The sequence below is a fragment of the Hylobates moloch genome, unplaced genomic scaffold, assembly GCF_009828535.3.
Source record: "Hylobates moloch isolate HMO894 unplaced genomic scaffold, HMol_V3 SCAFFOLD_22, whole genome shotgun sequence".
Lineage (NCBI taxonomy): Eukaryota > Metazoa > Chordata > Mammalia > Primates > Hylobatidae > Hylobates > Hylobates moloch.
In genome coordinates this window covers 8,461,110-8,486,489 of record NW_026652297.1, presented here as the reverse complement: position 1 = coordinate 8,486,489, position 25,380 = coordinate 8,461,110, and the positions used below count along the sequence as shown (strand labels likewise).

General features: G+C 38.5%; 1 protein-coding gene across 7 annotated transcripts in view; it reads right to left on the bottom strand.

The window, feature by feature from the left end:
- The window catches only part of TFDP2 (transcription factor Dp-2), a 193,162-nt gene that overhangs the window by 131,023 nt on the left and 36,759 nt on the right, over nt 1–25,380 (bottom strand). For 4 of the 7 annotated variants that reach the window (XM_058433376.1, XM_058433375.1, XM_032143360.2 and 1 more), the window contains exons 2-3: nt 11,862–11,977; nt 2,847–2,913 (exon numbers count right to left, since the gene is read on the bottom strand). The exons of 1 other annotated variant lie outside the window; for it this stretch is intronic. Coding sequence is in view for 3 of the 6 variants with exons in the window: in XM_058433375.1 (XP_058289358.1) it covers nt 2,847–2,913; nt 11,862–11,876 (82 nt within the window). In the remaining 3 variants the exon portion in view is untranslated. Of the gene's footprint in view, nt 1–2,846; nt 2,914–11,861; nt 11,978–25,380 lie in introns of those variants that run through there. 2 more of the 7 variants (XM_058433378.1, XM_058433379.1) reach the window with 2 other exon arrangements.

Here is a 25,380-nt window from a genome sequence, read left to right as displayed (position 1 = left end):
GCTTGAACTCCAGGAGTTCAAAACCACCCTGGGCATAGCAAAACCTGTCTCAAAAACAAACACATCATATAGCTATTTCAAAACCTGACCTCTCTAGTCCACTCTTAAATGATTCTTTGTCTTCCTCTCCATTTGTTCTATAAAGTCAAACAAACTGAGAAGGTTTTACTCTGTAACTAAACTTTACTGGTATTAACATCTGTCCAGGCTAACATTTATAACTAGTACTTACCCTTCAGACGCCTATTCTACCATCAAAGACAACCTTTCTCACCTAAACCCCCATTCTCTTTCTTTGTCTTCTGTCTTTTGAAAGCATTTTTCTTTCTTTTTTTTTTTTTTTTTTTTTTTTTTTTTTGGAGACAGACTCTCATTTCGTTGCCCAGGCTGGAGTGCAATGGCGTGATCTCAGCTCACTGCAGCCTCTGCCTCCTGGGTTCAAGTGATTCTCTTGCCTCAGCCTCCGCAGTAGCTGGGATTACAGACGCCTGCCACCACACCTGGCTAATATTTGTACTTTTAGTAGAGACGGGGTTTTACCATGTTGCTCAGGCTGGTCTCAAACTCCTTACCTCAGGTGATCTGCCCACCTTGGCCCCCCATAGTGCTGGTTACAGGTGTGAGCGACCATGCCCAGCCAAAAGCATTTTTCTATGTCACTTCTCCCCTTTATGACTTGCTATCCTCTCTTTTATTTTCAAGGTTGCTGCATCATTCCATTATTCTCATTATTGCAATACTCAATATCATAGTCTTCCACATCTACGAAGCTTGTGGTTCCCACTTCCTTCCCCTGACCTGATTACTATATTTTATTAGAGCAGAGATTCCCAGTTATGTGTTGTGAATAAACTATGGGTATACAAAAGTACGGAGTCCCTCAGCCCTCATGGCAGTCTGGAGTGGCCTGGGGCAGCTGAAGCTTCTAGGTAGCTTAATCCTGACCTTAAGCAGCCTTTTTGTTTAGCCCTAGTGCATCCCACAAATGTTATCATTTTCTATGAATGTTGTCATGTGGGAAAAAAAAATGAGGAGCATTGAGGCTTAAAGTATCTCTTAAATGGCCTCATAATACATACCTTAACTCTCAGAATCATTCCCACGGACTATTAGTATTATTAAGCTAGGCCAGGTGTGGTGGCTTAAACCTGGCCAACAAGGTGAAACCCTGGAAACCCTGTCTCAACCAAAAATACAAAAAGTAGCCGGACATTGTGGCATGTGCCTGTAATCCCATCTACTCAGGAGGCTGAGGGAGGAGAATCACTTGAACCCGGGAAGTGTAGGTTGCAGTGAGCCAAGATCATGCCACTGCACTCGAGCCTGGGCAATAGAGTGAGACTCTGCCACCAAAAAAAAAAAAAAAAAAATTAAGCTAGACATTTTTATATTGGAATATAAATGTCTCTAGCCTGCTCTCTAGAACAGTGGTCCCCAACCTTTTTTGGTACCAGGGACCAGTTTTGTGGAAGACAATTTTTCCATGGATGGGGGTGGAGAGAGATGGATGGTTTCAGGATGAAACTGTTCCACCTCAGATAATCAGGCATTAAATTCTCTTAAGGACTGCACAACCTAGATCCCTCCCATGTGCAGTTCACAATAGGGTTCGCCCTCCTATGAGAATCTAATGCTCACTTGCTGGCTGCTCACCTCCTGCTATGCAGCCTGGTTCCTAACAGGCCATGAACCCACAGCCCGGGAATTGGGGACCCCTGCTCTAGAGTACATCTCCCACCTTAAACATAAACCCTTTAAGGAAGCTGATGTTTCTCTCATAGCTATTTGTATTGTAATAGATCTTGTTCCTACAGTTTATAATGAAAAATTTCAAATACACACAAAAGAGAAAGGAAAGGAATAATGAAACCCCACAGAAATATTACCTAACTTAAACAAATAATCAACTTAAGACAATATTGTTTTATCTGTAATACCACCCACTTTACCCTCCTTCTCCTGGTGAATTATTTTGAAGCCAATTCCAGACATCATATAATTTCATCTGTAGACATTTCAGCATGTATCTCTATATGCCACAAGATACTGTTCAAGGAGGCATGTTGAAAGATACTGCTGGTTCCTGTGTAAGTTCTTGTACTAGTGGGTCAGAATATTTTTTTTTTTTGAGACAGGGTCTCATTCTGTCACCCAGGCTGGTGTACAGTCGCATGATTATGGCTCACTGCAGCCTCAACCTTCCAGGCTCAAGCAATCCTCCTACACTGGCCTCCTGAGTAGCTGGGACTACAGGTACACACCACCATGCCCGGCTAAGTTTTTGTAAAGACAGAGTCTCACTATGTTACCCAGGCTGGTCTCAGACTCCTGGGCTCAAGTGATCCTTCTGCCTCGACCTCCCAAAGTGCTGGGATTACAGGTGTGAGCCACTGCACCAAGCCAGTGGGCCAGATTTCTGATATAAGCATTCTTCCAGCAAGACATATATTAGTCAAAGAAATACACACATACACACATATATAAAATATAGAAAACATATATATATATGTATTTTCTCTACTGTACTTCCTTACAACTGAAACCATTTGAAAGTAGGACTCTCAAACAAGAAAATCAAGAAAAAAGTGGTCTGAATAGTTTCAATTGTAATAAGATCATTGATAAGGGATCTTAGAGATCTCTTAGGAAAGAGAAAAATCACACACAAAAATCCTCCGTCTGTCAGAGGTAAATGACTTTCATACAACACAAGTTATGTGGCATGGAACAACGTGCTAATATCATAAAATTATTATACATAAAGTAATTGATGTAGCTGCATATTTTACAAAACAAATGCAATAAAACTAACTTAATTCAGAAAATTTTTATTCAATAATCCTTACCTTTTGTTGGACTGAGATTCTGATCTATAAATCCTCTTACTTCTGCATTTGTGGAAGTCAAACCAACCTGAATAAAACCGTTTAAAAAGTTAAAAATAGAATATTAAGTAGTATGTGTTCACTTAACAAGCTATTTTATATCTTCCACCGGGCGTCCATATCAAATATATATAGCCACATAAGATGAATTAATTATATTAACCACAGGAGTATTATTTTAAAATGAAATGTTGACACATTATTTAAAAGGGGAAAAATATTGCCTGTAGTCCCAACTACTTGGGAGGCTGAGGCGGGAGGATCGCTTGAGCCTGGGAGGCAGAGGTGTTGCAGTGAGCTGAGATCATGCCACTGCACTCCAGCCTGGATGACAGAGTGAGACCCTGTCTCAAAAAAAAAAAAGGTGAGGGGAATATGAATTGTCCAGCTTAAGATAAAAATTAATGAAATACTATTACTTATGAGCAGAACTGAGATTTTATAGATTTTACTGACAGTTCTTTGAAAGCAACTAAGTAATGTGGCAGCCATGAAGTTGCCAATAGATATTTCAAAATTCCATCCTCACTGTTGCCCTTAATTTGTACTATTCTTAATCACTATCTAAAATGCTTTCAATACTATGACATGTGAGGAATCAAATAAAGACCATTAATACCACAATGCAGAAGTAAAATACATTGGCCTCAAGTCCAACTGCTTGGATTCATATTCTGGACCATCAAGCCTACTAGGGGTTTGGCCTTGGTCAAGTCATGCAATTTCCTCATCTGTAAATTGGAGGGTGATACCAGTACTTACCAATTCAGGTTGTTATAAAGACTAAATGAGATAATTCATGTAAAGTATATGGCACAGTATTTGGCACATACTGCTCAATCCATGTTAGCATATGTTACTGTCAGTATTATATTTGAGGGACTACTCACAGCAAGTATTTATGAATTCACTTTTAGATAATTTATTTCATTTAAGGTACTATCCACTACACTACTTGGCCTCACAGAGCTGAATACAGTAATATCATCAAACAGAATATTAGAAATATATTACAAAGCCTGGAGGAAAAAAAAACCCTCAATTTTTGAAAACTTGGCAGAATGCAAACATCCAAAAATTGGCTCTATTATTACTATCAAATACTTTTTGTAAGCATTGAAGATTTGTAACCTTGAAACATTACAATTTTGTTACATTACACTAACTTGTAACATCACAAGTTTGTGGTACGATACCTCAAACTATACTTTTTTTTTTTTTTTTTTTTTTTTTTTTTTGAGATGGAGTTTCACTCTTGTGGCCCAGGCTGGAGTGCAATGGCACCATCTTGGCTCACTACAACCTCTGCCTCCCGGGTTCAAGTGATTCTCCTGCCTCAGCCTCCCAGGTAGCTGGGATTACAGGCACCTGCCACCACACCCAACTAATTTTTGTATTTTTAGTAGAGAAGGGGTTTCACCACGTTGTCCAGGCTGGTCTCGAACTCCTGACCTCAAGTGATCCGCCCACCTTAGCTTCCCAAAGTGCTGGGATTACAGGCACCAGTCACCACGCCCAGCCCTCAAACTATACTTTCAAGGTACTACCACATGGAAAGGATTTTTTAACCCCTTTACTGAGATATCATTGATATATAAAAATGGCATACATTTAAGGTGTACATCTTGATGTTTTGATATATGTATACATTGTAAAATGATCACCACAGTCAAGCTGACATATCCATTACCTCTATATAGCTATTATTGTGTATATGTGCATTGCAAAGATTCAATTTAAGATCTATCCTTTTAGCAAATGACAAGCACACAATACAGTACTATTAATTATCATCACTGTGTAGCACATCAGATCTCCAGCAATCTGAAAAGATTTTAAAGCACACAAAGCTTTATAACTTTATAACTATCCACTTATTGTTTTAAACACTGACTACTTATATTTTTCTTGTTTTTTTCAGACGGAGTTTCATTTTTGTTGCTCAGGCTGGAGTGCAATGGCACAATCTCGGCTCACTGTAACCTCTGCGTCCCGGGTTCAAGCAATTCTCCTGCCTCAACCTCCCAAGTAGCTCGGATTACAGGCGTGTATCACCACACCCAGCTAATTATGTATTTTCAGTAGAGACAGGGTTTCACCCTGTTGGTCAGGCTAGTCTTGAACTCCTGTCCTCAAGTGATCCACCCGTCTCGGCCTCCCAAAGTACTGGGATTACAGGCGTGAGCCACCACGCCTGGCCATATTTATATTTTTCATAAGGGATTGTTTGATAGTTTATAATATCAATGTAAGAGCTAATTATTTCATTATTTGATAATTCAATGCTCTACTAAGAATTCAAATGCTCTACTAATAGCTGTTTCTTTCTGTCAAGAAGTATGTTAGCAGTAATAGTTCTACATATTTTTCATATCCTAACAAGTGATTTTGATGCAAATCTATCTCTAGAATCTATCATCATCAAATTTTTATGACAGTAGCTGAGACTAAGTCATCTAGAAAATGGCCTCTTAATTCTATGTAGATAATAGTGCAGACACTTAACTTTGTCTAGCTTCTTATCAGTTTTCAGTTAGAAATAAAGACAATACTTTCCAACAAAATTTGCAACAAATAACTATATGTTATGGCTCTTCAGAGTTGCTCACAAATAATGTTAAATATCCAACTTGTTGATTTGTTGAAGAGTTTATTATGCCATTACTACTAACTCCCCCCTCCTTTTTAAACTCTTCTGCTATAGAAAGATGACAGAGGCAAAACTTGTTGGTGTTCTACTTTAAAAAGAAAGCAAAGAAGGCAAAGACAGCCTTTAATAAATTCCATGCTTGATACAATATAACCACTTAAATACATGTACTATAATAACTTCAAAAGGATCAGTTTATACCTTTTTGTTATTATACAACAATAATGGCAAAAACCTCAACTAAAACCACATATTCATAATAGAGAGTTCAGTTACTGGGTTACAGTTATGCTTAAACACCTGCTCTTAATAATATCCAACTTCTGCAGAGTAAAACAGCCAACGAATGTGGAAACTTTTTAAGCAGTTGTACACCTGCATCTTAATAACCAACAAATTGTACTCCAAAAAGATAAAAGTCAACTGTGAGTCAATACTGCATGCTAATCTTAGTCTCATAGATGGAGGGGAGGTGTTTGTATTTAAAGCTTATCTATAAACCCAAAATATATTTAATTAAAACTTCAAAATATGTATTAATTTCTACTATCACAAACACTTTGTAAAGATTCAAAAAAACTGTATTATTTGAGAGTAGAAAAAGTTGGCTAGCGAAAGCATCCTAAAATATTAGCCATTCTTCCCTTATTCTACCTATTTAAAAAGGACCTATCTTTCAATGAACAAGAGAAAAAAGTGAACCCATATTTCATATTAAATTATTTGCCTAATCATGTCCTGAAGAAAATATGCTGAGTATTCCTCTTCTCAATTTTTAAAAATAAATTGTATTGTCTGTATTTAAGGTATAAAACATGATGTTTTAAGATACATATATATAAAATGGTTACTGTAGTGGAACAATATCTGGGTATTCCAATGCTGTGTTGTGTACTATATAAGCAGTCACTATGCATCTACTGAATTCAAAGTATCTAAGTTCAATTTTTAAGAATCAGGGCCGGGCGCGGTGGCTCATGCTTGTAATCCCAGCACTTTGGGAGGCCGAGGCGGGCAGATCACGAGGTCAGGAGATCGAGACCACGGTGAAACCCCGTCTCTACTAAAAATACAAAAAAATTAGCTGGGCATGGTGGCGTGCCCCTGTAGTCCCAGCTACTCAGAGAGGATGAGGCAGGAGAATGGCGTGAACCCGGGAGGCGGAGCTTGCGGTGAGCTGAGATTGCGCCACTGCACTCCAGCCTGGGTGACAGAGCAAGACTCCATCTCAAAAAAAAAAAAAAAAAAAAAGAATCAGATCATATTCACTAATAATATTGTAATTTCATTGATATTCAACATTTCTGACTGACATAACATTACTGAAAGATAAAGTTCAGAGTAAGATCATCTGTGCTCAGTTAAGCTCTACCTTTCACGGGCAAGGTGATCATGGAATGGGAATGATAGAACGTATGTGCAAGACAAACTAAAGAGCTCACAGGATCAAGTCAAATGATTATGTAAATATATCTGTTAATTTGGCAAAAATATATCTGTTAATATGGCAAAGCAATATTTGAGTGTGGGTTGTCATCCAAATGGCAATGGCTTCCAATACTTCAACCCTGACATAGACCATATGCAAAAGAGAAATGCAAATGACCAATAAACATACAGAATGTTAGTTTACCTAACTAGTAATTAGAGAAATGTAATAAATTGCACACAGTTTTTGCTGATTAAATTGGCAAAGATTTATAAACATATAAAAAGAAATGTCACTTTCATATACCACAAGTATATATATAAATCTGTGCAATCTTAGCAATATGAATCAAAAGCTCTAAAAAATTATACACACTTTGGCTCAGTAATTTCGTAGAATTTTGTCTTCTGGAAATAATAAGATGAGTGAGCAAAAATAGACAAAATGTTCCAAAAAGGAAAAAAGCAGAAGTAACTTAATGGTCAATATTAGGAAACTAGTGTAATATCCATACAATAAATAATATAAAATAGCCACTTAGACCAGGCACCATGGCTCATGCCTGTAATAGCAGCACCTAGGGAGGCTAAGGCAGGAAGATTGCTTGAGCCCAAGAGTTTGAGACCAGCATTAAGGAACATAGTGAGATCCTGGCTCTACAAAAAACAGAAGAAATTAGGTGGGCAAGGTGCCTGTAGTTCCACTACTGGAGAGGCTGAGGTGGGAGCATCGCTTGAGCCCAAGAGGTCGAGGCTGCAGTGAGCCATGATCACACCACTGCACTCCAGCCAGGGCAACAGAGCAAGACCCTGTCTCAAACTAAACTAAACTAAACTAAAATAAAATAGACACTTAAAATGATGTTCCAGAGATATCAAGATAAGAAAATGCATTCATCACAGAAATTAAATAGTAGCCAGGCACGGTGGCTCATGCCCATAAACCCAGCACTTTACAGTCCCTATTGCCCAGGCTAGAGTGCAGTGGCATGATCTCAGCTCACTGCAACCTCCGCCTCCCAGGTTCAAGTGATTATCTTGCCTCAGCCCCCTCTGGCCCAAGTAGCTGGGATTACAGGCACACTGCCACCACGACCAGCTAATTTTTGTATTTTTAGTAGAGATGGGGTTTTACCATGTTGGCCAGGCTGGTTGCAAACTCCTGACCTCAAGTATCCACCTGCCTTGGCCTCCCAAAGTGCTGGGATTACAGGCGTGAGCCATCGTGCTGGGCCAATGTCTATACATTTTGATTGCTATATATACAAATTTGTATACAAATCAGATATCTTCCTAAGCAAAATTTTGCTGACAGTCTCTAGGCTATTTTTTCTTTTCTTTATCTGTATTTTCTAATTTTTCCATAATGAGTATTACAGCCTACATGTTTTTCTTAAAGATTCATTGACGAGGCAAAAAAAAACCCTCAAAAATTATATTTCAAATTCTTTACTGTATTACTGCTTAAATTAGAACACAACTGCATTTTTGGTCTAGAAGAATATCACTGGATACTAGATACTATTTGATAGCAATTTTACCCCAGATACAATAAATATGTTGCCAGCTCCTCACCTCTTCCTTTTGCAAAATGATCAATCCTACATCTCATGTAGTTCTAGTAGGACAATTAATCTTAGAGGCTCAACCGTGCCATGCAGCACAAATGGGCTCATGACTCAAAGCCTGGCCACTTACCGTATCCCACTTCCTTCTCCACGGAGTTTAAGCAAGGTCAACTCAAGCTCCTCCATAGATTTTGAAACATAAATACTAAAAAGGGGCCAGGTGCAGTGGCTCACACCTGTAATCCCAGCACTATGGGAGGCCAAGTCAGGCAGATCCCTTGAAGCCAGGCGTTTGAGACCAGCCTGGGCAACATAGCCAGATGCCATCTCTTTAAAAAACAAAAGTTCCCTCTCTCCTTCCGAGACAAGTATTATGAGGCCAGTGCAAGCCATTATGCCACCATACAGAAGGCCTAAAGATGGAAGAAGACAGACCCCGACATCATCGTTTGATCCCCAGAATCTAGATGTGTTTGAAGCAGCCTCTAGACTTTCCAATTACATAAGTTGATACATTCCACTTTTTGTGTTAAGCTGTTTTGATAGGGTTTCGATAATTTGCAACTATAAGAGACCTAATAAAGAGTGGATAAGACAAAAGTAACTCTTCACAAAAAAACTGTTGTCATCAGAGACATGTAAAATGAGAAAATTTAAAATGTAAGTATTTGAATACACGTTTAGTAATGCCTCTGTAAGAGGGCAACCTCTTCCCTATCTATAATCTCTGCTGTGTTTGTGAGTCACTTCTCAGTAACATGTGACACAATTGATCACTTCTCCTTGAAACACTTTCTTCACCTGGGCCTCCAGATCATCAGGATAACTCTTTTCTTCCTTTCTTTGCCCATTCTTTGAGTGTCCTTTATGGCTTCTCTTGCTTTCCATCTTTTTGTTGGAGAATCCCTGTGCTCAGACCTTGGTCCTTATATATTTGCTATCCATGCACTCACTATATGATCACATGTAGTCCCATTGCTTTACAATAATTTTAATATGAAATGACCTGGGCTGGGTGCAGTGGCTCACACCTATAATCCCAGCACTTTGGGAGGCTGAGGCGGGCGGATTACCTGAGGTCGGGAGTTTGAGACCAGCCTGACCAACATGGAGAAACTCCATCTCTACTAAAAATACAAAATTAGCCAGGCATGGTGCACATGCCTGTAATCCCAGCTACTCGGGAGGCTGAGGCAGGAGAATCACTTGAAACGGGGAGGCAGAGGTTGCAGTGAGCTGAGATTGTGCCATTGTACTCCAGCCTGGGCAACAGAGCAAGACTCCATTTCAAAAAAAGAAATGACCCCAAAATTTCTACCTCCGTTCCTAAGCTTTCCCCTGAGCGCCAGAGTCACTTATCAAATTGCCTAGCCAATATCTCCACTTGGAAGTTTTTAGGTTTCTCAACTTTAGTATGTTCAAAACAGAATGTTTAAGTTTATCACAATATCCTATACCTCCCTAAGAATTCCTCTTCTAATTAAACAGCACAGTCATTTACCCAGTTACACAAGTCAAATACTGAGAAGTCTCTAACTTCTTTCCTGCCCTCATATCCTAATGACTCAATAAATCTTGATGACTGTCCCTAAATGATAATGAAGCAAAATCTGTATCTGCTTCTAGTTACCAATGCGTGTTAAAAGCAATGTTCCGAATTATAACCCAAAATAAGCAAACAGACATAATGTAATAAGGGTTTGTTTGTTAATGCTACTGTTCGGCTGCATAATGGGCAATATTTAGAACTATCAGTCTGACTCACAAGAAACCCTTTATCGTCTTTCCTCACACACTGTGCTGTGCCCTCAGCAGCCATTTCATGCAACAACACTTGCTTCACCTGGTCACAACTAATTAAAGCACTAGTCGACATCAGACTTTAACTGTGCCAGAGGCTCCTCCTAAGGAGTCTGAAACTGGAGCTCATACAGGCAGGCAGGATGTATCAGGCTACCTCCTTCCCTTTTTTTTTTTTTTTTGAGATGAAGTGTCGCTCTTGTCCCCCAGGCTGGAGTGCAATGGGGTAATCTCAGCTTACTGCAACCTCCGCCTCCTGGGTTCAAGCAATTCTCCTGCCCCAGCCTCCCGAGTAGCTGGGATTACAGGTGTCTGCCACTGCGCCTGGCTACTTTTTGTATTTTTAGTAGAGATGCGGTTTCACCATGTTGGCCAAGCTGGTCTCGAACTCCTGACCTCAGGTGATCCGCCCACCTTGGCCTCCCAAAGTGCTGGGATTACAGGCGTGAGCCACCGTGCCCAGCCTGCCTCCTTCCCTTTCTTCACACTTCTTTCTGAACAGGCTGGTCTCCTAACATGTAGATGGAAATGCTGAATGGGGCCATGTTCTACCATCCTGGCTGGGGAACTGAGAAAGATGATTTGGACAGACAGACAGAGGGAGAAATGAAGCAGGTACATGGTAACAAGCTGAGAGAGATGAGAAATGAAAACTAAATACTGCTTCAATTCCTGCTGGATTTCTAGTTTCTGGGCCTGGATCTTTCCCAGGACCCACAAAATTCCCACTCTTAAATTACTTGAGACATCCCTGTATCTTTATAACAAATTCCCTTTTTGTTTAATTCCCAGTCAAAGATTCCTACATAATCATATAGAAACAGTAAAGCAATTATACTTTAACACATATAACATTGGAACAGTAAAGCAATTTATAAATAACTCCCCTATATGCTGTACTCTTTAAGGCACAATTCTTTACCATAACTGGAAACAAACTCACTAATAAAGAGTGACAAATAAATAAATAAAGAGTGACATACAACTTGAAAGGAGGTATATTCAGAAATGATCACCTCAAGTAGAGGGAAAAACTTGAATAACTTCTCCACAACATCTAAAATCTAATGTTTCTTCAGGAACCATCTCATGGAAGGTAGCAAGCTACTTTCAGACAATATCTGAGCACGTACATTTCCTTGAGTAACCACAAAATAAAAATAAAAAAATTAAGCCAAAGAAAACAGTGATTTGCTCAAAAAGGCCAAGTAACCCTCCAGCATGTACCAAAACAAATTTATTACAATATCCAAAAGAGGAGGGCAGGGTGGGAAACTTTCTGGAGATAGCAATTTGCAGCTGTTGAGAAGTAACTTGGTGACAATTTGCAAGAATGCTACTATCTCCATTAGGGCACTATATTCAATCGCGTTAAAGCTTATCTCATATTCTGCATAAACATAAACAAATACAATTATAAATCCATGCAAGTAAATTAAATCAGATTAACCAGAATGGTGAGAAAATATGTAGGAAAAAGCACAGCTCACTTTAAAAAATACTTACATTAAAAAATTTACAAATACTTACATTTTTTGCCGTCATGTCAAACTGTATTCTATTTAAGATTCTGTAAAGCCATTAAAAAAATAAAAAGAAAAAAAAGAAAAAAACCTTCGTCTTCAATAATTCTTTAAAAGAACAACCTGTTAAAGGAAAACAGAGGGAACAGTAATGTAATAATAATAATAGGCAACATTTATGTCATATTTACTATGTGACATGCGTTATCTAAGTGAACTGTCTAAATTAATCTTCACAACAACACTATGAGGTTTGTACCATCTTAATCCCTGTTTACCAGATAAAAACTAGGGTTTAGAAAGGTTAAGTAATTTGACCAAGTCAACTCAGTTCACAAGCGATGGAGCCTGGGCTTTGAAATGGTATTAGGCTATGCTGCTTTAGAAAATCCACTGAAAGAAACACCAGGGCTTCTTGGAGAAATGGCTGATTCTAGTACAAGATAAACCTAGAACATTTTATTGTGCCTAAAGTAAGGAAGGGCTCAAAAAATGACGCAGACATGTCAAAAGTACACAGAAACCAGCTTAAAGAGCCTACAACTGGACAATTTTCAACAACTGAACACCAAAGTACATAATGATAGTAACAGATTATAAACCCACTGAATACAGCCTACAGCTGGACAATTTTCAACAACTTAACACCAAAGTACATAATGATAGTAACAGATTATAAACCCATTGAATAAAATAATAATCCAGGATTATTGGGGCTAAAGGGGGAGAAGAGAAATTCTTTGCAGTAGAACACCAACTAATAAATATAAATGACTGATACAGTTAGTAAAACTTCCATTTTGGAACCATCATAACTAATAAGAAAAGAATAATTAATACACAGTAAAACTAGTCAGTGAAAATATGGTGAAAAATAGGATATTTCCATAGCATTGAAATATCTCCTACAAAATACCTACTAATTCAAATTTTCTAGTGAAAGAAATATGGCATAAATCACTTTAGCCAAGTGATCAAAGTTACCAAATGATTACCAATAATGGGGGCAAGCCAACATGTGTCTCTTCAGGCGCACTGAGATGGATACAGCATGAATTCTGAGGTACGTTTGCCCAATATGCAAAATCTAAATCTAATCATGAGGAAATATCAGAGAAATCCAAATTGAGAGGCATTCTACAAAATAATGGCCTGAATTCTTCAAAAAATGTTAGTGTCATGAATGGCAAAGAAAAGCTGAGAAACTTTCCAGATTTAAAAAGACTAAAAACCGCTGGGCTCGGTGGCTCACGCCTGTAATCCCAGCACTTTGAGAGGCTGAGGCAAGTGGATCACCTGAGGTCAGGAGTTCGAGACCAGCCTGGCCAACATGGTGAAACCCCTTCTCTACTAAAAATACAAAAAAACTAGCCTGTAGTCCTGGCTACTTGGGAGGTTGAGGCAGGAGAATTGCTTGAACTCAGGAGGCGGAGGTTGTAGTGAGCCAAGATTGCGCCACTGCACTCCAGCCTGGGAAACAGAAAGAGACTCCTTCTAAAAAAAAATTAAATAAATAAAAAATTTTAAAAAAGACTAAAAACATATGAAAACTGAATTCAACCTGTGATCTTGATCAGAACACTGAACTAGGAAAAAAAAAAAAACAACTGCTGTGAAGACCATTATTTGGGTAATTGGAGATCAGATCTACAGACTGGATAACAGTATTGTTTATATGTTACATTTCCTGACTTTGATCAATGAACTTGGAGTTTTCTTTTCTTCGCATCTTTTTGGATTCCAAAAACTATGGAGTTTTCTATAATTGAGTGTCCTTTTTCTTACAAAAAATACACTAAACTATTTAGGAGTGGAGGGGTATAATGGTGGCAACTTACTCTCAAATGATGACAAAAATATGATCTCACTATACAGAGAAATAATAAAGAATATATGACAAAATGGTTACAACTGATGAATCTGGGTGAAGGACATCTGGGAGTTCTTTGATCTATTTTTGTAAGTTTTCTCTTATTTTAAAATTATCTCAAAATTAAACTTTAATAAGACATTCAAGGGGAAGGATAAAATAAAACTTAACTTCGAAAAGATCATAAATAACGGGGGTTCAAAGAAATGGGGGCTTCAAATGGCTGCCTTATATGCTAGAATTTGAATCTACAAGTAAAATTTTGTGGGAGAAAAGCAAGGTTTTTTTTTTTTTTTTTTTTTTTTTTTTTTCTGTTTTTTTCATGTGCAGAACATGCAGTTTTGTTACATAGGTATACATAGGTATACGTGTGCCATGGTGGTTTGCTGCACCTATCAACCCGTCACCTAGGTTTTAAGCCCCACATGCATTAGCTATTTGTCCTGATGCTCCCCCTCTCCTTTTTTTTGCTTTTCAATAAAACACTGACTTTGTAATTTTTCAATGATAAAGCATAAATTTAAAAATCGAAGTAAAACCTGAACCACAATTACAAGTTTTGCTTTCTTACAGTAGTTGTACAATGTCTATTATGACCTAATCTAAAAATAAAGTTCCTATATCTGTTCTACATTTATCAATTATTTCTTGCATCCTCTGTAGTGATATAAATTTAAATGTGAGACAAATAATAAAGCACAAATTCCTGATATCCCATTCAACAGACTACCTGGCATATTCAAACTAATAATTTAAAGTTAAAATGTATATTTCAACCAAGCTTGACCTAACAGATCTATACAGAATTCTGTATCTAATAGATCTGAAACATCTCTTTAGGCACAAATTTATAAAATTTGTCCATATATGCTATCACCAAGGGGAAGCAAAAATTTCAGAGAGGAAATATTACACAGATTATGGTCTCTGACTACAATGCAATTAAATTAGGAATCAACTATTTTTTAAAAAGTTAAAAGTCATATATTTAGCTATATTATTAAACACTCCATGAATGTGAAATATTTAGAACTAGAATAACAATAAAAAATAAAATATTCAGAAAGAAATGACAATGAAAATTTTAAAAACTTATAAAATCCAGCAGAACTAGTGCTTAGGGTATATTTAGATTTCTTTTTATTCATTAAGCCATCAATCAATTTAAATACGTAAAAGAACAGTGAGAACTCAAAGAAATATGAAAAGAAACAAAGAGCATAAATTAACGAAATAGAAAAAAAATCAACAAATTAACAACCTGGTTCTAAGTGTCCTGCTTAAAGTCAGTGTCTAATAAATAAAGCAGCAGTGCAGTAGAGTGGAAACAGTACGGACTTTGGCTCCGTCTCAGCTCTGATATTTAGTTGTGTGATCCTGAACAAGCAACCTAACCTCTTAGAGCCTCCATGTCTTCATCTGAAAAACTGATACACTGAATGTTTCAGAGTTATGTTAGGAGTTTATACGCCCTCCAGTTTATACATATTCTGAACACTCCTAACAACAAAAAAGTTCAATTTTAACCAATTTAAGACTATCTCATGACCTGCTGAAATACAGTTATAACAAAAAAACTACTAAGTCTTTTCCATCAAATGGTTTGAACATGTTACATTTTAGAAACCCTCTATATTTCCAAAGCAAATACTACTGCCTACCCAATATCATTTTCCTCTTCTTCCTTACAAGCTGAAGTGGCAATGTGCCCCCAACTACAAATACTACATCGTCAACCTTCCTCTCAGATGGGCTAACCATATCACAGATAACATAATTCTGGCCAATGAAATATGAGCAGACTTTGTTGGTGTGGGCTACCAGATTCAACTAGTAGGTGTCCTTTTTTCCCCACCCTTTATGGTTTTTGTGCCCAGAGCATAGTTGTGATGGCTAGAGCTGCTTTCTCCGGGCATCTGATCCATTTCTGAATTCAGAACTCAATGATGTTATACTTCCTAAAGGCTGGGCTAATGAGGGTCACTGTGTTATTCACGCAAATAAAATGAAATTAACAGAGTATTACTATTTCAGCACAATATAGTAAGAGGGTACCAATAAAAATAGCCACATTAATGAGCTTCACAGAACAAAGTACAATTTTGTTTGGTATTCCTTTGAATCTCCACACCAGAGTACAGCACAAACTGGAATCTCTAAGTATTATCTAAGTAATAAATGTTTGAAATAGAGCCAAAGCGCATGGATTTCTTAAGCAAATTTACCTTAACATCTCTGTGTCTCAATTTCTTCATCTCTAAAATAGTAAGAGTCAGCCATTTAATTGAGTCAACACATGTAAAATTACTAAGACACTGCCTAGCACGAGGTAAGCATTCAACGTTAGAGGGGGGAAAAACATCTGTTCATTGATTTCTCATGAGAAATTAAGGCTTCCTTCTCTAAAATAAACAATACATAATTCCCACATGGTAGAAGTGAAAAATACCATAACATAAACCCAATTTCAAAATAGAAAAAAAAAACTCTAATTATGGTTAAAAAAAACTCTTCTAAAATTAACAAGAGTAGGCAATAACTTCATTCATTCATTACTCATCCAGCAAATACTGAACAGTCACTATGTGCATGGCACTATCTCAGGCAACAAAGACAGCTTAGTAGATGAGAAAGACTGTAATCGCCAAACGTTCAAATGTAATTTTAAAGAAATAAAGTTACATTAAGATAGACATTGTAAAAACAAATGGGATTGTGATAGAGACTCTCTTCATTCGATTAAAAATTAAGTACGCTGTATTGGCTTTGAGTGATACTTTATAGCATTTTAATTTAAAAATACACGTTTCTAAATAGTTTTAAAGTTTTTGTCTTTTTTGACATTGCCTTTAATCTATAAATTATTTGCACAGTATGACTTAAACTTTCAAAAGTGTCTAGAAATTAAATAAATCTGGCACAGAAAGGTTCAAGAAGTTGCCACCGTTGGCAGTATGGATGATTCTCAGAGATAAACCAGTCATGTGCACTGATGCATTATGTTTTATCCAGACTCAACAATTGCACACTTCTTCCTGTCACCAAGCTCTTCTGTTAGTTAAAAAAACTAAGTTGGATTTCTTCTTCCAGCTTCATGAACACATTATGTAAAGCTCAAAAAGTCAATCTTTTGACCTCGCCATCTGCCATGATCTCTTGTCAGTTTCAGACAATGCAACTCCCACAGATGGTCTCCAAATGCAAGCCCTTTTCCATTCCAATCACAATTTAGCAGCTCCAGCCACAAAGCCTTTTAAAATTAATCAAAATAAAAGGAAGAAAGCACAAAGTTATGGATAAATTTGTAGAATCAAGCAGTAACATAATTTGGATCAGGATTTGTAGACTTTCTTACACTGCCAAAAAAGCTGCTACTAAAAATTAATAGGAAAGGTAGCATATTTAAATGGCAGACATTACTAATTTTAAATACATGCTCATGACTCAAAATTTAGAAAATACACAAAACAAAAAGCAAGAAACAAATATCAGCCATAATCCTACTTGTCAGAAGCAACTACAATAACTTATTGGCATAAATCCTTTCAGTATTCTCTCTGTGCATTCAAACTTTTGAGATGTGGTATTAATTAGAAGATATTTTCCTTTTTTTCTTTTCTTTTTTTTTTTTTTCTAGATGGAGTCTTGCTCTGTCACCCAGGCTGGAGTGCAGTGGCTCAATCTCAGCTCACTGCAACCTCTACCTCCTGGGTTCAAGCAATTCTCCTGCCTCAGCCTCTCAAGTAGCTGGGATTACAGGCGCGTGCCACCATGCCTGGCTAATTTTTTGTATTTTTAGTAGAGACGGGGTTTTACCATGTTGGCCACGCTGGTCTTGAACTCCTGACCTCATGATCCGCCCGCCTCAGCCTCCCAAGGTTGCTGGGATTACAGGCGTGAGCCACCGCACCCAGCCCTAGAAGGTATTTTCATAGAAAGGGATAATATGTAACTTTTTCTTAGGTGAACAGCGTATCTAGGCATTTTCTCAAGTGCTTCACATGTATATCATATCATTCGTACCACAACTCTATCAGATAAATATTATTATTTTCATTTTACAGAAGACAAAAGTTTTAGAGAGTTCAAGCAATTTTCCCAGTTAACCAACTGTACAAATTACAGTGCCAGAATATGAACCCAGGATCTCACACCAGCAAAAGTGTTCTTAACTACTACAATACTTTACAAAATATATCTGACTTGAGATATAGTAAGTATGTTCTCAAGATATGATAACAAAATGATATATAATTATTATTACAATAAATTCAGAAAAAATGATAACCTACTATACTGAAAGAATCCTTTAAAATCTCACATAGGACATATACATATGACATAGAATTTTTCTCCTTTTCAATTCTGTTTTTTGAAATTTCAATATTAAATTGAATTTTTTATTTTTTGAGTAGGTTGTGTGAAAGTTGATTATATGCCAGTCAGAGCTTGCCAGCTCCCCAAAACCTTACTAGTGCCAATGAGCTTTCCTGAAGAGTGATATGTAACATTTCTCCTTTTTATAAAACCTCTAACCTCTTTGTTATTCAGACACAGCCAAGACCACATGGTCTGTGTGTATTTCCCAAATTGCAATTCTTTTTCTTCTTCTTTTTTTTTTTTTTTTGAGACACAGTCTGGCTCTGTCACCCAGGCTGGACTGCAGTGGCGTGATCTTGGCTCACTGCAACCACTCCCTCCCGGGTTCAAGCGATTCTCCTGTCTCAGCCTCCCAAGTAGCTAGGATTACAGGAGCCTGCCACCACGCATGGCTAATTTTTAAATTTTTAGTAGAGACGGGGTTTCACCATGTTGGCCAGGCTGGTTTCAAACTCCTGACCTCAAGTGATCCGCCCACCTCGGCCTCCCAAAGTGCTAGGATTACAGGCATGAGCCACCATGCCCAGCCGGCAATTTTCTTCTCAAATAAAATATTTTAATCTCAGAGATTTGTCAGTTGTAAATTTCCTCATTCACTTTTTTCACAGCTACACAGTATTCCTTTACATCGTTATACTGTGATTTATTTCACTAGCCTCTACTGACAGACATTTAGATTACATAATCTAAACTGGTGACAGTAATGACATTTTAATGACTCAAATCTTTAATGTCTAGTATGCTGATGTGGTATATGCCTACCTCTCCAGCTCTATTAAACTCCTTTCCCACACCTCTTTTCTGATCCAGTTCCACTGGCTTCTGTAAGTTCAAAAACGTGCTCGTCCTGCCTCAAGGGCCTCTGTACATGCTGTTCCTTCTGTCTGGAACCTTTACCTGACAAACTCATCTTCCTTTAGATCCCTTCTCAAGTGTCACTTCCTCAGGGAAAACCATCCTACTACCCAGTCTAGGTCAGGGGTATCAACTATTGCTTTCCTACTTTCTCCTTTAATAGTACACACTGGGTTGCCATTGTCTATTTATTTCTGTGATAATCAGATTGTGGTCTGTCTCTGCCAACTGAAGTATAAATTCCTTGAGGGCAGGAATCCTGTCCATTTTGTTCACTCTTACATATCAAATGCCTGGCACATGGTTGAAGCTCAAGAAATATTTGTTAAATGAATTATAGACTCAGTATTTTATTTATTTTCATCCTTTAAAAATGTACGATAATCCCATTCAGTATGATTTGGCAGCAGAAAATGAAAGGCCATGCAAACATTTAACACATCACACATCTGAAATGTCAGTAAGCTACATTTTTTTTTTTTTTTTTTTTTTTTTTTTTTTTTTTTTTTTTTTTTTTTGAGATGGAGTCTCACTGTCACCCAGGCTAGAGGGCAATGGTGCAATCTCGGCTCAGTGAAACCTCTGGCCCCTGGGTTCAAGCGATCCTCCTGCCTCAGCCTCCCAAGTAGCTGGGGTTAAAGGCATGCGCCACCACCCCTGGCTAATTTTGTATTTTTAGTAGAGATGGTGTTTCACCATGTTGGTCAGGCTGCTCTCAAACTAGCAAACTCAGGTGATCCGCCCGCCTTGGCCTCCCAAAGTGGTGGGATTACAGGCATGAGCCACTGCGCCTGGCCAGCTACATAGTGTTTTGAATGTCATTTTTCTTTCATGAACAAAAAGTGTCCTGGGACCAGCATTTTATTTGTATTCATTAATTGTTAAAAAGTTATAATAGAGCACAATTAGTTTCATTAATTTTTAGCAGAAAAAAACAGTAGGCAAGAATTTTTCTTAAACACTTTTATTTACTAAAAGCTGTTCTTCCTAGGACCATTGGCATTTTACACGTTAAACAAAAAAAGAGACTTATTTTTATGTTCATTGCTCCCTTTATTTTAGAGGCAGGGTCTCACTCTGTCACCCAGGCTGGAGTGCAGTGGCATGATTTCAACTCACTGTAACCTCCACCTCCCGAGTTCAAGTGATCCTCCCACCTCAGCCTCCTCAGTAGCTGGGACTACAGGTGCGGGCGCGTGCCACCACACCCAGCTAATTTTTGTATTTTTTGTAGAGATGGAGTTTTGCCACATTGCCCAGGCTGGTCTTGAAATCCTAAACTCAAGAGATCCACCCATCTCAGCCTCCCAAAGTGCTGGGATTACAAGCATGAGCCACCACGCCCAGTCCATTGCTCACTTTTAAAAACTGAAAAAAAAAAAAAAATGCAGCCAGGCATGGTGGCTCACGTCTGTAATACCAGCACTTTGGGAGGCCAAGGCAGGCGGATCACCTGAGGTCAGGAGTTTGAGACCAGCCTGGCCAACACGACGAAACCCTGTCTCTACTAAAAATACAAAAATTAGCTGGGCGTGGTGGCAAGTGCCTATAATCCCAGCTACTTGGGAGGCTGAGGCGGGAGAATCGCTTCAACCTGGAAGGTGGTGGTTGCAGTGAGCCGAGATCATGCCTCTGTACTCCAGCCTGAGCGACAGAGCGAGACTCCATCTCAAAAACAACAACAACAAAAAATGCCCAGACTTATATAATAATGAATAATGACATAATAAGATACATGAATAATGTTATCTGAGCACTACTCATTCATTTACTTATTGGATAAATACTTATTGATAGCCAGCTACCCGTCAAACACTGAGTATTAAAAACACTGAGCACTGGCTGGGTACAGGGGCTCACACCTGTAATCCCAGCACTTTGGGAGGCCCTGGTAGGCAGATTGCTTGAGCCTAGGAGTTTGACTCTAGCGTGGGCAAAACAGTGTGATCCTATCTCTCAAGAAATACAAAAAAATTCACCAGGCATGGTGGCACACACCTGTGGTCCCAGCTAATCTGGAGGCTGAGGCAGGAGGATCCCTTGAGCCCAGGAGGGAGAGGCTACAGTGAGCCATGATCACGCCACTGCACTCCAGCCTGAGCAACAGAGTGAAACTCTGCCTTGGAAAAAAAAAAAAAGATACTGAGCATTAAATGCTCATCCTTAAAGATACTATGGAAAACAATGACAGTCTCTGCCTTCATGGACCCTATATTTTAGCTAAGAAGGCATGCATTAAATGACAAATTTCACAATTAACTACTTAATGACAGTCACTACAAGTGCTATGATGGAGACATAAAAGATTCATAGAAACAGGCTGGGTGCGGTGGCTCACGCCTGTAATCCCAGCACTTTGGGAGGCCGAGGCAGGCGGATTACCTGAGGTCAGGAGTTCGAGACCAGCCTGGCCAACATGGTGAAACCCCGTCTCTACTAAAAATACAAAAATTAGCCGGGTGTGGTGGCACACACGTGTAATCCCAGCTACTCAGAGGCTGAGGCAGGAGAATTGCTTGAGCCCAGGAGGCGGAGGTTGCAGTTAGCCGAGATCGTGCCACTGCACTCCAGCCTGGCTGACAGAGTGAGACTCTGTCTCAAAAAAAAAAAAAAAAGATTAATAGAAACATGTAAAATAGAGGACTTGAACTCTGGTGGTTTTACAGAAGACTTCTCTGAAGAAGTCAAGTTTGAGCTGAGCTCACCAAAAAAAAAAAAAAAAAAAAACAAACTGAGTAAACCACTGGCAAAGAGAGAGGGATATATTGTACTCAAAGGAAATAGCACAGGAAAGATCAAAGGAAGAAAAGTACGTGGGAGGTTCCAGGGTCTAAGGAAAGTCCTAATAATATGTGCCAAAAAACGAAGGGCAAGGCAACGGGCTGCTAAGAGATGAGGTAGGAAGCCAGATCATGCAGGATACTGATTTTTCAAAAATTTAATCAGATTTGGCCGGGTGTGGTGGCTCACGCCTGTAATCCCAGCACTTTGGGGGGCTGAGGCAGGAAGATCACTTGCACTCAGAAGTTTGAGACCAGCCTGGACAATGTAGCGAAACCCCATCTCTACTAAAAATACAAAAATTAGCTGGATGTGGTGGAGCGTGCCTGTAATCCCAGTTACTTGGGAGGCTGAGACAGGAGAATCACTTGAACCCAGAAGATAGAGGCTGTAGTGAGCTGAGATGGTGCCATTGCACTCTAGCCTGGGCGACAGAGCAAGACTCTGTCTCAAAAAAAAAAAAATTAAATCAGATTAGTGGGAAGCCTTAGAATGATTTTAAGTAGAGAGCTACAGCATCTGAACCAAAGACAGAACCAAATTCACCAAAGTAAAAATTATTTGCATTCTAATTCTTTAAAAACCAGTAATATTAGCTATATCTTGTAATTCTTCAGTAACTGAAATGCTCACTCATTTCTTTTTTTTTGAGACGGAGTCTTGCTCTGTCACCCAGGCTGGCATGCAGTGGCGCGATCTCGGCTCACTGCAAGCTCCGCCTCCCGGGTTCACGCCATTCTCCTGCCTCAGCCTCTCCGAGTAGCTGAGACTACAGGCGCCCGCCACCACGCCCGGCTAATTTTTTTGTATTTTTAGTAGAGACGGGGTTTCACCGTGGTCTCGATTTCCTGACCTCGTGATCCGCCCGCCTCGGCCTCCCAAAGTGCTGGGATTACAAGTGTGAGCCACCGCGCCCGGCCCATTTCTTGATTATACCAAATAAGTTTCTATTCACTATCTATTTATCTAGCAGTCAAACCACCTTAAACCTCTGTAACAAGATTCTCAGCTCAGAAATAAGAAAAACAAAAAAATTTCTCCGGAGCTCAACGCAGCTTTCACAAAACCATGTACTAGTTAGTAACTCAAGTCCTTAGGCCTTCCTTCATCTTATACATTTTATTTAGCATAAAGTTCTTAGTATATGTGCTTTGATTTTCAGGCTAGGAGCCAATTATACTTAGCAGAAAGACGTGGTAATAGGGAGCAAATGGGCTAACACTGTTACAGGTGAACACATTGACAAAGTGATTGACAACAAGCAGCTTAATACTAAAAGAAGATTAGATACAGAGTGCTATCTCACCAAATACATTCATTGAGGTAGAATTCTTCTGTCACTCCCTGGCAAATAGATTTTTTTTAAAATTAAGACAGAGGTCTTGCTATATTGCCCGAGCTGGCCTCAAATTTCTGGCCTTAAGACATCCTCTTGTCTCAGCCTCCTGAGTAGCTGGGACTACAGGCACGTGCCACCACACCCAGCCAAAACTGGGTTGACACGTTCTACAATAAAACCTAAAGGCTACTTTCATTTCAAATATATTATGCAATATTAACAATTATCAATATGTATTATTTGTTCTTAATTACTGAAAACCAAAGACTGAGGGCAAAAACTTACTTTTGTCCCTACCCAAAGAAGCACTATTAGATGAGAGCACACAAACTAAGAATAAAATCACATTCTGAGACCCTGCCAAGAACCTAATAGAAAGACTCTTTTATCAAGCAGTACAAGCCAAATTTTAAAGCATTAATTCATTCATGCACAATGACTACATGGATCAGATCACCTGTTATACATATGCTGCTTAGCAAAGTCTCATTGCCAGATTAACAAAGCTTTAGATTAGCATCACAAATGTTAAGACTTATCTTTACTTGAACCATCAAAACAAGCTAGATGACATTTTTTTTTTTTTTAGATGGAATCTTGCTCTGTCACCAGAATGGAGTGCAGTGGCACGATCTCCACTCACTGCAACCTCCACCTCCCGGGTTCAAGCGATTCTCCTGCCTCAGCCTCCCGAGTAGCTGAGACTACAGGCAGGCGCCACCACAACCAGCTAATTTTTTTTGTATTTTTAGTAGAGACGGGGTTCCACCATGTTGGCCACAATGGTCTTGATCTCTTGACCTCATGATCCGCCCTGCCTCGGCCTCCCAAAGTGGTGGGATTACAGGCGTGAGCCACTGTGCCCGGCCGACTTTTTAAATATCATTTGGTATTAATACATGTTTATAGACAAAGTGTTGTATAATGAACTATGCAAGCATGAAATGCTCAATTTGAGTCATTAAAATGTGATTACTATGACCAACAAAAGATTCCAAGAAGACAAAAATGGGGCATTCAAAAGGAAGCAACTGGAGAAGAAAATAGCACCATTTCTAATGCTTATTTAGAGTATACAAATACTTAATCTATATTCAAATGAAAATGAAACAATTTTATAATCAGCGTCATCATGGTATTTAATAAGTAATCCCTCAAAATAACTACAGAATAGGGCCGGGCGGGGTGGCTCACGCCTGTAATCCCAGCACTTTCGGAGGCCGAGGTGGGCGGATCAGGAGGTCAGGAGATCGAGATCATCCTGGCTAACATGGTGAAACCCCGTCTCTACTAAAAATACAAAAAAATTAGCCGGGCATGATGGCGGGCACCTGTAGTCTCAGCTGCTCAGGAGGCTGAGGCAGGAGAATGGCGTGAACCCAGGAGGCGGAGCTTGCAGTGAGCCGAGATCGCGCCACCGCACTCCAGTCTGGGCGACAAAGCAAGACTCTGTCTCAAAAAAAAAAAAAAAAAAGTTATCTCCATTTTATAGAAGGGAAAATTGAGTCAGCTTAAGTAACTTGCCCAAGGTCACAGAGAAGCAAAATGTATAATGAAGTTTAAATAAATGTTACTATATACATGTTCCATGATATCATAAAAAGACATGTCCTAGGCAGTTTTCATTTTAAAGTAATTTAAGGTTTTAAAAAATATATTATAGGATATTTGTGTTATCTGTATGTATAAATGTTTAAGAATATAAAGTATTACATAGTTTTAAATGACTAAAAAAAAGCCTTACAGAAAAATGAACAATTGCCTTGTTTGCATACGCTCTTCATCCACTTTATTTTTTTCATGTACCATATATTGAAATTCCCTAACAATCACAACCCCTATCAGACTCCACAGGATATGATGGAGATCGTGAAATTTTAGACTAACTAAAGGTTAACTGCAAAAGCTGTCATTGTTTTTCTCAATTTTCAAGCAGGATACAGGTTTTTTTCTTTTTTCTTTTTTTCCTACCTTCTTAAAAACTCCTTTGGAAAGGGAAAAGAAAGTAGAATGATATATATGCTCACTACAAAATAATCCAAAGATATAGAAGAGCACAAAGAAGAAAATAAAAATTACTCTAAATCTTACTATTGAAAGATAAGAACCTAATGATATTTGTACAGACACTTTCAGGTACATGTATATGCACAGATGTACATTTAAATGTAAAGGTATATGTATATATAGGAAAATGTACATAAGCAAGTCATATACATTATTCTGTTACTGCCAGTTTTCAAGATATCCTATAAAGCCTTCCATAAAAAAATTCTTTCAATAAAAAAATTATACATGCTC